Here is a 14,466-nt window from a genome sequence, read left to right as displayed (position 1 = left end):
GTGTGTGTGTGTGTGTATTTTAGGGATGGGGTCTCACTCTCTCCCTCACTGCAGCCTCAAACTCCTGGGTTCCAATGACCATCCTGCCTCAGCCTCCTGAATAGCTGGGACTACTACAGGTGTGTACCACATGCTGGCTGATTTTATTTTTCAATTTTTTGTAGAGATGGGCTCTCGCTTAGTTGCCCAGGCTGGTCTCAAACTTCTAGCTTTAAGAGATCATTCTGCCTTGGCCTCCCAAAATGCTGGGATTATAGGCATGAGCTACTGTGCCCAGCCTCTGCATTTGCTGTTTTAAGACCACTCAGGCTATAGTTCTCTCTCCTCTCTTAGTTCCTACTATAATTATTTGTGTAGTTCTTGGGCTTTTCTTTATTGCTCTCCATTGCTGTACTACCTTTTTAAGGAGATTTACGTATGCCTTTATTCATAAGCACTTCTTGGTAAAACTCTTGGTCCTTTGGATTATTTTGCATGATTGATAGGCTTACATATCAATATACACGTATATTACAGGTAGTTTTTGCTGTAGTTTTGTAGGTCAAGGAGGAAAGAATAAGGTATGGAGACAGATTAAACTGAAAACAAGATGCACAAGGGTTTACCACACTTTAATTCCTTTAATGATTGAGGTTTGGCCTCCACTTCCACCCATGTTGCTACTATCTCAAGTGAAATAACTCAGAAACAAGAGGTCAAATACTTCACATTCTCACTTATAAGTGGGAGCTAAATAATTTGTACACATGGACATAGAGGGTGAGATAACAGATATTGGAGACTCAGAAGAGTGGGAGGGTGAGAGGGCATGAAGGATGAGAATCACTTAATGAGTACAATGTACTCTAATTGGGTGATGGTTACACTCTAAGCCCAGACTTCACCACTATGCAATGTAGCCATGTAACAAAACCTTATTTGTACCCTCTAAATCTATATAAAGTAAAAAAGAAAAAAAAACTCAAACAAATTGGCTTTTATTTTCCCATCAAAGACACTACGCTGGAGAGAACTGAATTTATCTAAGATTCTGTTTAGCTCACATGTCTCATAGTAATCACAGGCTTTCACAAAAGCAGGTTCCAACTTTCTTATGGGGGTGTCTTGCAGAAGAGTGAAAGAAAAGGTCAGTGTTTGATCCGTAACCTAGGAAAGGAAAGAGCAAAAATTCGGAACCAGGGAGGCCTCATCTCTTTTTCTTTAGCATCAGTCTTCATCCTTTGAAAGATAATATTTTAGTGAGCTGATAAGATTCATTCTCCAGTTCATCGGGCTCCCTCACGGCTCACATAGGAAGCAGTTGGATGGTGATGTGGATTTCAGAGTTGGAACCTCAGGAACTTGAGCAGAGGCTCCTGAGAGTAGATTAGAAGTTTATTAGTCTTTTAAACGATTAAAATAATACATATTCCTCCATAATATCCAACACATGGCTCTGCCTATAGTGAGAGATAGATTCTTTATACCGGCAAGCTGACTCTATCTATATTAATATTAATATTTCCAAATATTCAGGAAACAGACATACATCAGGCGTTGTTCTTGTGCTGCTAATGAAGTTAATGGAATTACACTATGATAAGACTGACTGCGATTAATATATCTAGACTGATAGCATATCTATCATCTGTATCTATCTAATCTACATCTACCTTATCTATTATCTATCTATCTATCTATCTATCTATCTATCTATCTATCATCTATCTAACTGCTCTCATACATGTATGCTAAGGTAAGCTTGACTTAATCACTGACAACCGTTGGAAACACTTCCTATCCTTGATTACCAACTTTCAACATGACTTCTGGATGATGAGGTTTATTTATGGAAAAGAGTGTTTATCTGAAGTACACAGAAATATTCATATTCTCATTATAATATAAACAAATCCATACCCACTGGCCTCCCCCAACACTCTTGTCTCTGACATTCCAAGTCCCAGGAAGCTTGCGATGAGGAATGAGGATGTAAAATATCTCACGTGAACAGAGAGGATGTGCTTTTCCAAATGGCCTTCCTGATGACTGCTCTTCTCGTACCACATGCTTCCCTGGTAATGAGACCCCCTAGAAGGACTGTTCACCTGGGTCTGTCTAGCAAGGCTGGCAGGGGCCCCACCTGGTCCACAGAAATCAAGATATGGTGCTTGTGCACTTCTGTCCTGCTCATGTGGCTAGATCTTTCAAGCTGAGGAAAATAAGAGAAATCCCCAGTGTTACTAAATAAAGAAAGCCTGTGGGGTAAAAAGAGACAAATAGACTGTGAGACTGAAGAAGTCTATATATAAACAAAGCTGGGGTTACATTTACTTAAATGAGTTCAAAGACACTTGTCCAGTAAGATGAAAACATATACAGGGTATTATGAATACCACCACATTAGATATAAGGTTGAATATTCATATGATTAAGTAATAGGCATCTTTGGCGTTTGTTTGAAGGTGAGGGAGAAGTATCCTCACACTGGATAGCTAGTCATCTGAGCTGATCTGTGAAAACATCTGTCTCTACACTGCCGTTCATCTCAGCTTTCTTTACACTTTCACAGTTCTTAAAGACTATGCCAATGATTTTGGTACTTAATTATATGTTGCCCTGAAATGTCATTTGACAGTTTTGGCTACCCATGTTTAATAATTTTATCTAGAATGTAGGCCCACCTTCCTTATATTTCTTGTATCAGCACCTAGCACAATGCTAAACATATATTTGGTACTATATGAATTCAGTTTCCTTAGATTATGACCAATGTTGCTTAACATTATTAGGATACTGCTGCTATATTCTTACATGAGATTAAAAAAATCCAAACACCTAGCACCTATTTACCGTTTTCACTGTGAGTTTCAATGGATAAAACCAGATATCATCTTGGATATATCTAAGACTAGACAGCTCCCTGTGTAACTATAGATATAAGAAAGAAAAGAAATAAGCCTCACTATCTTTTGAATCTTGCTCTCTGTTAAGGTTCCACATAAGCCCTGACATCTTTATTTATTTTTATTTTTAATTTTATGCATGTATGTATGTATGCATGTATGTATGTATGCACGTATGTATGTTGAGACAGGTTCTTGCTCTGTCACCCAGGCTGGAGTACAGTGGCATGATCACTGATCACTGCAGCTTAGACTTCCCAGGCTCCAGCTATCCTCCCACCTCAGTCTCCTGAGTAGCTGGGACCACAGGTGCATGCCACTATGCCCGGCTAATTTTTGTGTTTTTGGTAGAGATGGGGTTTCACCATGTTGCGTGGGCTGGTATTGAACCTCTGAACTCAGGCGATCCACCAGCCTTGGCCTCCCAAAGTGTTGGGGTTACAGGTGTGAGCCACCATGCCCAGCCAGCCCCGGCATCTTTAAATAGCTTTGCTACCTATTCCTGTGTCCTCAGTGATCTTTTCATTCCTGGAAATAAATCGCCTTTACTGTCATTGTGAATGGTTCTGAAAACTAACTGCATAACAGAACCACCTAAAGAGTTCATTAAAAACATAGATACCTGTTAGCTGGATGTGGTGGTGGGTGCCTATAGTCCCAGCTACTAGGGAGGCTGAGGCAGACAAATTGCTTGAACCTAGGAGGCAGAGGTTGTAGTGAGCTGAGATCGTGCCATTGCATTCCAGCCTGGGCAACAGAGTGAGATTCCTTCTCAAAAAACAAAAAACAAAAAAAATACAGATGTCTGAGTACATCCTCAGAAATAATAAATTAAATCTTTATTGATGAGACCTGGAAATCTGCATTTTAAAATAAATTCTACAAAGGATGCTAACCAGATTTTAGAATTGCTGGTATATGTCACTTCTTTATAACTTATGTGTTTTGGATTAATGATGATCCTTTTCTGTCATGTGAAGACTATCTTCACAATTAGACTATAAGATTTCTCTAGGTAAGAGACAGTATCTGTATTTACATTTCCTGTGGTTACTTGAATATGATTTTGCTTAATTCATACGTCTTGCTTTTATGAAACACATTTAATTTGTCTATTGATGATGGATCAAATTGTGAATATTATTTCTTCTTTTCATCCGAGAAGCTGGGATTAAATTCCTTTAAACGAGTTTGAAGGATTTTGTATTTATAACCAGAGTCATGGGTTCTATTCCAAGTAAAACGTTTTTTATTTTTTATTTTTTTATGAGATAGTATCTCACTATGTTGCCCAGACTGGTTTTGAATTCCTGGGCTTCATATGATCCTCCCATCTCAATCTCCTGAGTAGCTGCCAGATAAAGTTTCTGAAGAGTGTTGTTGAATTGGGAATCTTTTTTCTGTTAGAAAAATAGAATTGTTGTTTTTAATAGAGATGGGGTCTTGCTATGTTTGCCAGGTTGGTCTTGAACTCCTGGCCCTCATCAAGGGATTTCAGTATCTCTCTCCTCTTGTCCTGGTTACCTGCCAGGGCAAAAGCATAGGCCGGCAGTGCCTTGGTGTAGACGTGGCTGCCATGGGCCCCTTCCCTTGCTGACTTCCAGGCTGACTCCAGGCAGAATAGGGCATTACTGACAACAGGGTGAAGACAGAGTGATGGTATTTTGACTTATATAAAAAGGGGTCCTGCCAGGTCCCAGAAGAAACATAAAGACTATAAGATAGGTGATACCAGTGCTTTTCATATCTGTCTGTCTGTCTATCTATCTATCTATCTATCTATCTATCTATCTATCTATCTATCCATCCATTTATCTATTCCCTGACCATCTTCTTAGGAATCACTCTATTTTAAAAAATAAAAAGAATTGCTTTCTGATTAAAATGTAAACTGACAAAAGCAAGGCTAAAGGCCGTGTGCTTTGGATGGATTAGTTTTGGCACATAATCCAGGGCTTTATTGAACAAGTGGATCCTCCTGAAGGAACGACAAATATGATGCATAGTGTTGTGCAAAAGAAAAGCTGTCACTTGACTTTTACAGGAGTGTTATTAATATTATAACCATAGGCAATATGATTATAACTTCATATCAACCTCTGGTAATATTATAACCATAGGTCACTGGGTTTCATAGCAGCATAGGAAGCTGGGAAATTAAGTGGTACCTACAGTGACTGGGAGAGGAATCTCCAGAAGGGAGATGGTGATATAGGCAGAGAGGGTCATTTCATCTTCTACTTTTCTTTGCGAATATAAGAGAGAGAAAGAGAAATTAACTCTACATCAGGAAACCTTTAAAGATGTCTTCTCTCTTCATGGTTAATCTGTTTTCTTCTATGATTCCTTGACAATTCCTCTCATCTATATTCCCACTGTTCAAAGTTCCACTCTCAACCTAGATTCCATTTCTTTTTCCTTGGTGAGTGGCTTTTTTCTCCTTTGCTGTTGTCCTTCCATATTCTCCAGTCCTTTCCTTTAGGAATTTTCTTGCACCTTCTTCTTACATGTCTTTACCCTTAGAGAAATCGCCATGGACTGGTGAGTCAGCAGATTCATAACTAGCACACAAAAGAGATGATCTTCATGGCATTGTTGAACAGTGATCTAGAAGTCCTGAAATAGCCATTGTCCTGCTTCTGGGAGAGCCCCATGAGGGCTTGGGTAATGTACACTTCATTGATGAAAATGAAGTGTCGAGTTTGAGTAAGGGTCTCACTCAAGGCCCTCAGTAAAATTCAACACCCCTTCAACACATAGCAAGATCTCATCTCTACAAAAAATAAAAAAATTTAGCTGAGTATGGTGCACGTGCCTGTAGTCCCAGCTACTCAGGAAACTGAGGTGGGAAGATCACTTGAGTCCAGGAGTTTGAGGCTGCAATAACCTGTGATTGCAGCACTGCACTCCAGCCTGGGTGGCAAGGTAAGACCCATTATTATTGTCTTTTCCTTTATTCTTTATCAGTAAACCTAATTACATGTCTATCCTTGCAGTTCAATCATTTGAGAAGCACGTGTTCAAAATCTGTATCATCTTCTGCTTGAAATGCATTGTATAAGGTTATATTTTGGAAAAAAAGGAATGCTGTTTTGAAAATGGGCTGGCTGTGCCATGAGTTTATAGACTAGTGCTTTGATGTTGCTTAGAAATCAAAGACTATAGGGAAGTAGTCATTATTCTGGAAATGTGTTGTTATAACATCATATCTCATATGAATATCTCAATCATCATTGTATAATACAAGAAGGGAATTTAGAATATTATTGTATAATGTAAGAAGGGAATTTAGAAAACAATTATGTTGACTCTTTCATTTTTACTAATGAGATTGAGGCCTGAAGAAGAGGCCTTTTAGCTCCTAATTCAGTCTTTTAAAAAAACGATGGCAATAAAAATAATCTATTGAAAGATGATATTTCAGAGAGTGTTGAAAAGCGGGGATACAATCAGAGGGGAAAATATTTGACTGTGGACTCTGAAAGTAAATAGCCTAAGAGCAAAACTGAAAGTTTACAAAGGAAGGAGTGAGCCAATAGAGTAACTATACTTTATTTGCAGTGTAATTTGACTTAAAAATGGTTTTCTTTCTCTTGATACTCTTCCCTTTGCTTCAAATGGTTTTTTTTCCCTCTGCTACCTCTCATACATGTGTCAAAATTCTCTCTGTTCCACATGATGCATCTTCTTTACGAAATATTTTTATATTCCACAGAAGCGTTATCTTCTTGTGTGTACATTGTATACCTATTGTAATAATTATTACATTTTATCTTATTGTCTTTTTATTGTTGTTGTTGGGTGGCAATGTCGTGTCTAACACATCAAAAGAAGTGGTTTCAGTTCTGGTTCTGCAACTTACCGTCTATATGACTTTGGGTGATTAATTTGGCCCATGCAATATTGGGTTCTGTCTCTCTCATACGGGCAATAGGCCTGCTGCACCATTTCATTTTTATCATCTTTGCTAAATAATTAGCATTTATTCTAAAACATAAAGTGATTTCTTATTTTACCTAGATCATGGAACACTATATAGTAAGGACAAAATTTGGTACGTTTGATCTTCAAGTTGGTGAACACTTAAGCCCATGTCCTGGAAAAAGAATGATTACCCAACCAAACGTAAATATTTAAAAATTATATAAAAGTAGAATACCTAAGTCATGACATTACAGTTTTACCTAACCAAGAAGAGTTACAGAATACTCAGTGCAGTAGTGGAATAGTATAATTTTATTCTTTGAAGACTTTGAATTTTGTTTCTCATACTCTTTAGCATAGCAAGGCTGAGTAGTGCAATGTATTTACTATGTACTATATTTACTATATATAAATGTATGTACTCTATTTACCAATATAGTATTCTATTAATCCTAAATAATTCACAAGGCATATTAATGGATAATATAGGCTTTACCTTAATAAAGTTGCAAACATTCTCTTCATTGCTGTGTGACATTAAGTACATGAGTAAAGATGTTATCCTATTTGATACAGTCTTTTTCTTCTCCCTCCTCCTGAAACTTGGAATGAAGTCAGTGATGCCCTTCATACTTGGCAGATTATATGCCCATAAAATATAAGAAATAAAGGGGAATTTTTTTTCCTCTTCTTTCTTGAATGATCCCCAGTGAAAAGAAAATAACCTATGTGATTACTACAAATTATTTCTTGAATGTGTTTATGATTTATAAAAAAGACTATGTGGATATTTTCTTTTAAACAGTGTCTTGTCCTAACGGTGTATTTACCATGTTCATGAACAGACCCAAAATACTCCAAATACCCAACAGTAACAGAAACATCAAGAGAGTTCAAGGATAAATTTTGGACCTTATATATTGAGAGAGATGATATTTAGGATATAATTTAAAATAAAATACATTTATATAATTATTAAGATATTATATATTAAATGTATAATATATTAATTCCAGTTTGAGTGACAGAGTGAGACTCTGTCTCAAAAAAAAAAATACAGTGACTATACCTAACCTGTAGAACATGATACCTTAGCCTATCCTACCTTAAACATGCTCTGAACACTTATATTAGCCTACAGTTGGGCAAAATCACCTAACACAATAGATGTATAATATATCCGATCTATTTATATATTTATTTATTTTTATATTTATTATATTTTATATTATAGTATATTATATTATAATTTATATTTATTATATTTATATTATAGTATATTATATTATCATTTATAATAAACATAAATTATTTATTATATTATGTTATATGTTATATGATATATATAGCAGATATATTAAATATTGTGTTAGGTGATTTTTTATACAATATATAAATATATCAGATATAGTATACATTTAAACAATCAAACACCTAAATAGCCCAATTTTGTGTGGATCAGTACTACTAATGGCTTAGGGTAAAATGACAGCTACAGCATAACTAGAATGTTAAAGTGCCATGTCTCAGACAACGTGTATGGACATAAAGTATTCGGGAGAATACTCCATAATAGAAAAAAAAGTTGTAAAGACTAAAAGACTAAATAAGACCTTTTTTTCTTGAGCAATGATTTGCCCAGGCTGGTCTCAAACTCTTGGCCTCAAACGATCCTCCTGCCTTGGCCTCCCAAAGCATTGGGATTACAGACGTGAGCCACTGCTCCTGGCCAGAATTCTTGATTAAACAATAGGGTCTAAATAAATTTAAAACCATTTTATTCTTTTTTTTCTTGCAGGGTAAACTCAAACATCGTATTTCTTTCCAACTTTGTATTCTTGTCATAACATCCCAATATTCTCTGAGGCAAATGGATGCTTATGACCAACTGGCCTGAAATGGGGGAATATAGGGTTGGTGGTAAGTCACATATAAGAAAATGCAAGAGAATAGCACCGTATCATATTTCAAAATAAAATACAAACTCTATATAAAACTGACCCCAACAAGTCTCCATTTCATTTCCTGTCATGTATCCATATGCTTTCCTATAAAGAATAAACTTCAGTTCACAAAATCAGATGTAGAAGTTACGTTACTTTTTAAAATTCCACGTAATTTTAATTCTAAGATTCCCATGCCACCAGGCTGGTGGGAAATCCATTTTTAGTTGTAATTAGGCCCTTTCTCCAGTATCACATATGAATTTGAGTGTAATACCCCAAAACTTGAGAAGGCCATTGTATCTCCAGTCCACCGGGGCAATGAATAACTTGAGCACCTGATCATTATAATGACCCAGAAGTGTATCTTTTTATTTTACTCTGCGGTGAGTTTTTCTAAGGGAGGAATCCTATTTTGTTTAATTTTGTATTATAGCATGGGATACTGTGCCTGGCAGATAGTAGACAATCAGTTAGTATTTCAGGAATAAACACTCTTGGTCAGTGATACAGCTAATGATTTGCAACAAGCATATCCTTAAAGTACATTTTCAGTAACGATTTCCATATGAACAAAGAAATAAACTAGAACTAAGAGGTAAAATTTATTATAATCCTGTTGCTTGTTCCCATAGCCATACTCTGATTTCTTTTAAGTTCTGTGCCCTGGATTGATACTTAATTTGACAGCTAATTATAATGTTTATTAAGCTCTGAAATATGCTGTCTCCTGGCCTTTTTGTCTGAAGTTGTTTGAGGTGTCACCATGGTTGGAAGTTAAGAGCGTGGAAGCTAGACTTCTTGGTCTTGAATTCTAGCTTTGTCACTTACTAGCTTAGTAAGTTTGGGCAAATTACATGTCTCTGCCTCAGTTTCCTCATTTGGTAAGGTAGTACCTATTTCACAAGGCTGATGGTGGCTGCAGTGGGGCGTCCAGAGCTACCATCACGCCAGCTGCAGCGACCCCAAGGCAGCCGACTCCGCCGCCACCATCTTCGCGTTGCCGGATTGGGGGACCTGCTCCCAGGCCCGGAGCCTCCGCCGCTCCGGACCCTGGCCCTATGTTGCCGCTCCCGCCCGCCGCGGTGGGCGTGGGGAGGAGGGGAACAGTCCCTGGAGCCGGCCCCGGGAGTACCCCCGGAGCCTGCCGCCCTGGAAGCCGCCGCGATGGACCGGGCTGAGTCCCCCGCTGGAGGGGGAGCAATGTAGTCGGGCACGGAGGGGCAGACGGAGAGGTGCCCCAAGGCGGAGCTGGGCCCGGGGCGGTGCGGTGCTCGCACACAAAGCGCGGTGGCTGGGCCCAGGGCGCGGAACTGGGCCAGTCTTCGGGGCCGGGGTGGGAAGTGGGAACGGGGCCTGCTTTGGGGACCCGGCCAGTGGTGTGGCCACCGCGCAAATCCCTACAGTGCCGCGTTCCTGGGCCTTGGGAGAAAGCTCTGAGTAGTGCCGCCCGGGGCGCGTCTCCAGGGTCCGCCGGGCATTGGGGTGACCGCCGAGCTAGACGCTCCTGACCGCCAGGCCCCAGGGCCCGCGATCTGCTCCCGGAGGCGCCCCCCAGGCAGGGCCGTGAGCCGGGCAAGGGAGAGTCCTGGGCTGCCCCTGAGCCCCGGAACCACTGGAAGAACTTGCAGCAACGTCACCCCTGCTACGAACGCCGACCCGGGCCCAAGGACGACCTGGAACGCCCCCCTCCTCTCCGCCCCGCTCCCGCCCATCACCCCAGGCTGCAAGGAGGCGCCACCGGAACTGCACACTCAGAAGCAGGTGAGCCAGGGACAAGCAGGAGCCCCGCCCCTTCCCAACTGGTGGAGCAGGAGCTCCCTGGGTGCAGCGGCAGCCACCCTGCCGCGGCTGTGGACATTTCTGTGCTCTCGGAGGCCCAGCAAAGCCCCCTGCCCACTGCAGGCTCGAGGGTGCCTGCTCCCGCTGCCTGGCTTCTCTCCACCGTTAGCACCCGCTCTGATCACAGGGCAAGATCGGGCCGAGCCTGCGTACTGTCACAGCCTCGCTGAGTGTGCACACGCTCAGGACAGCACTGACACGCCAGCCCCGTGCCGTCTCGGCCCCCTCCGGAACTTGGGCACCAACAAGCATGGGAGGGAGGCCGAGAGGGGGCTGAAGATAGCTGGGCACTGGCTTACAGGCGCCCCTTGGCATGAACAGCCTGGGAGCAGGGGGCAGACAGGTTCCTGGGTGGAAGGGGGTGGGTCCCCAGTGAAGCCCCACCCTCAAGCCGGGGAGGGCCTGAAGCCTGCAGACCAGAGAGGGAACTTGTGCTGTTCCCTGGGCCCACCCGTGACTGCCCATGGACCAATCGGCACGCATTTCCTCCCCTCTGAGGCTCATAAAATCACGTGGACTCAGCTAGATTGGAAGAGAGGATGGGAAGACAACGGATGAGCTGCTTGTGGAGAGAAACTACCCGTTCTAGGACCTCCTCCCTGCTGAAAGCTGAAAGCTCAATGGGAAGACCTGTTTGCAGAGAGGAGCCGCTCACTCCAGGGTCTCCTTTCTGATAGAAGCTGAACACTCGTTGGGATACCCTGGCTGTGGAAAGGAGCTACTAACTGCGAGTCTCCTTCCTCTTCGTCTTCCTCATCCTTCTGTTCCATTGCTGAATAATGCTCCTCTTCATCTGTCTCATTCTCCGGTTGTCTGCTTGATGCAGGAGCTGAGGAGCCGCACAGCAAGGCTAAAAGAGCCATAACACAAACAGGGCTGCAACATGTCCCTTGCTCCCCACAGCGAGAGAAGAGCTGCGGGCCTCTGGAGAGCCCAGACCTGGGAGCTCCTTGAGCCCGGGCTGTGACTCTCTCGTTGGGGCCCTGGTTGATGTCACTGCATTCCCCCGTGCCACTGTGGGAAGCTGCTTGTGGTGCACCTGGTCCAGGGGGAAGCTGTTTGTTGTGTGCCTGGTCCAGCCGCCTCACAGAGAGCCTGTGCTGGTGCTTGGAGCTGCCCAACCCAGGCAGCAGCTGGTGTGTGTGACTGCACGGTGGCCACGCTTGCTCACACACCCCTAGCACGCCCCTCTCCGCTGCACCCCTGTCTCAGTCTCTCTTGGATCCGGGACCCAGGTTGCCAGCAAGTGCGAGTGGGCAGAAGTAGCCCGGTGGGCCCAGAGAAAAACTCAGGCAAAGGTGCCACCAGACTAGCCAGGAGAGTGACACCTCAAGGATCCCATGATGCTGATACGTTAATATCTGGGTAATGCTTACAGAATAAGCACCACACAAAAGTGATAGCTTTTATTTCTTATTTTGTTTAGCCTGGAGACAGAGCTAAGGATTGCTTGAACTTCAAAGTCCTTTCCAGTTCTTAGTTTATACAATTCGTACTCACCCTTCTGCCTAACTAAACATTGTCATTTTTGTGCCAAATGAAGAGTAGGACTCCTAGCATTGTCCTCAGACTCTCTTGGCTCAATCCTCCTGCTTTAGTCTTTCCAACTTCTTCAAAAACTCCTGAAGCTTTTGCTTCTCCTTCCATAGAATGGAAATGTATGTTGCAATACTTACTGCAAAGAAAATTATATATTTTAAAAGTAGACTGAAGAAATGTTGTGAGACATCAGACATCAATCAGATGTTGTAAGAACTGATTTCTGCATCAGAATATCTCCTGACTTTACAGCTATCCTTTCGTCCTGGCTCAAAGTTCCAGAAGAAAGATGCTCCAATATAATACTCCTATTTGGACTTTGAGTCATACACATTCCTTCTTCTGAGAAAACTTGCTTCTGCATGAACCCTCCCTTCATTACTTTCAGCTCATCTGTTATTGAATCTGAGACCCCAGGTTAACTGACTGATGACTCTCATCAGTGGCAGATTTTGGGGTAACATAGGACACACAACTCCCAGTTCAGGTCAGGTCCCAATTATCCTGCCTCCCATTATGACCTGTTCAATGTTGTATTCCATTCTACTTCATTTTAATGTAAAAAGTCTTTTCTGGTGAAGCCAGTCTTGTTTTCTCATAAAAATTCACTCTTCGGGTTTTTCATAGGGTATTTCCATAACCACCTTCCTAGTATATAACCCAATACTTTCTTCTTTCCCCACAGTCCTTACATGAAGCCTACTCATACCAACATCACTGTATTTTTTTTTTTTTTTTTGTATTCTGAAGTCCCTCAGCACTTGATTCCTTTAAGTTTTATCTTGGTGTTCTATTGGGAATCATATGGAAATGTAAAAAGATATTTATTGAATGAACAGGAAACAGGGAAAGACACTGACCAGAAAAAATGTTTATTCATCAAGTCTTTAAAGATACAAAAACATGTGTCTTCTGTGGAGCTCTGAAAACAGGACTCCAGCAAAGCAGTTTTCAGCCTTGTGGTCTTCAAGCATTTCCAAGATCTGTGATATTGGAAAGAAAAAAAATTAAGACAGACTTGGGTCTCCATGAGCAGAGAGTATTCTTTCCCTTAGCTCTGAGTGGCATAGTGCCCAAAGAAACCTAATCAGTACAGTGGGAACCCAAATCTGTTACAAATCTTTACCCATAAGCAATCCTAGGGACTGTCTGAGGTTTGACAGAGTCAGTGGCCCTCTCCAGTAAATGTGTTTTTCTATAATAATGTGCAGTGTGAGTAACCTGATGTTTTTGACAAATATTTACCCAGGGTTTTATGAAGGAGAAGGTTTGGGGGACAAGCTGAAGGAGCTCTGACTGCCTTTTGAAGGAGTGTGAGTGACTTACCTTTGCTGCAAGGGGCATTGTATTCAGCAATTGCAAACTCATCTGGAAAAGAAAAAAACCAACAAAAAACCAGAAATCATTACATGAAGTGAGGAAGAAAGCAAACATCTGTGGGATACAGGCCAAGGAAGGAGTCTGTTGTGGGAAGAACAGTATTGTACCAGAAACATTAGCATCACTCATTTGATGCATTGCTTGCTACCTTATATTCTCCTTTCAAATACAGTGTTTTATATTTTCTTTTATCCCAAACTCCTGGAGGACTCTTCAGATGTTCTACTTACTTAAATTTCATAGTCATACAGTCTATTTATCTGATGAAAAGGGAACTGAATATCCCACAGGTGTTTCGTATTAGTAGTTGATACATTTATAATGCAGGTTGTTTCTACAATGTGTGTATAAGAGACAAAAAGAGGAGCATCAGACTCGATGGAGACAAAATGAAGTGATAATGTAATTACTTAATGTAATAAATAGCCCCAACACATCTCCCAAATCTGAATTTCTGTGATCAGGAATTAAATATTTCTATGTGAAAATCACTGTCACTCACCCGTCTCGTAGTAATCATAGACTTTCACTATGGCTGGTTTCAGATCTCTTACTGGGACATCTTGCAGAACCGTGAAGAACAAGCTCAGTGTCTGATTTGACACCTGGAAAGCAAAGTCAATTAAATGACCTTTCAGGAAGCTTTCTTCTCTCTTTGAATTAGTTTAAGTATTCACCTGTTTTTTGGGGGAAAAGCTTTATCATCCTACAGCACACTATAGGGTCCTTAATTAAATTGTGCAGAAATCTCTCAGAGGGGATGATAAATTCTCCAGATTATTTCTTAAAAAACTAACACAACACATATACTTCTGTCAGTGCCGATACATAGCTCCTTTCATGGGGGTAAATGATACATACTTTTTATTGGATGACTGTGTTCATTTTTAAATATCCAGAGATTTGGTATAGCTTCACTTCTCTGTCTTGCAGGAATACTTGTGTAGACTCAA

At 41.2% G+C, this 14,466-nt stretch overlaps 1 protein-coding gene and 1 pseudogene across 2 annotated transcripts in view; both read right to left on the bottom strand.

Moving 5' to 3' along the window:
* Nucleotides 1-8,158: 8,158 nt before the first annotated feature.
* Nucleotides 8,159-10,467, bottom strand: LOC116272481 (annotated as a pseudogene).
* A 2,517-nt stretch (nucleotides 10,468-12,984) lies between these two features.
* The window catches only part of LOC100997602 (alpha-2-macroglobulin), a 46,522-nt gene continuing 45,040 nt past the window's right edge, over nucleotides 12,985-14,466 (bottom strand). Inside the window, exons 34-36 of one of the 2 annotated variants that reach the window (XM_003905948.5) lie at nucleotides 14,016-14,118; nucleotides 13,460-13,501; nucleotides 12,985-13,116 (exon numbers count right to left, since the gene is read on the bottom strand). In XM_003905948.5, coding sequence (XP_003905997.2) covers nucleotides 13,100-13,116; nucleotides 13,460-13,501; nucleotides 14,016-14,118 — 162 coding nt within the window. In that variant the 3' untranslated portion in view covers nucleotides 12,985-13,099. Of the gene's footprint in view, nucleotides 13,502-14,015; nucleotides 14,119-14,466 lie in introns of both variants that reach the window. The other variant, XM_009180159.2, reaches the window with a different exon arrangement.

The sequence above is a fragment of the Papio anubis genome, unplaced genomic scaffold (genome assembly GCF_008728515.1).
Source record: "Papio anubis isolate 15944 unplaced genomic scaffold, Panubis1.0 scaffold113, whole genome shotgun sequence".
NCBI lineage: Eukaryota > Metazoa > Chordata > Mammalia > Primates > Cercopithecidae > Papio > Papio anubis.
This window is presented reverse-complemented; position numbering and strand designations above follow the sequence as displayed.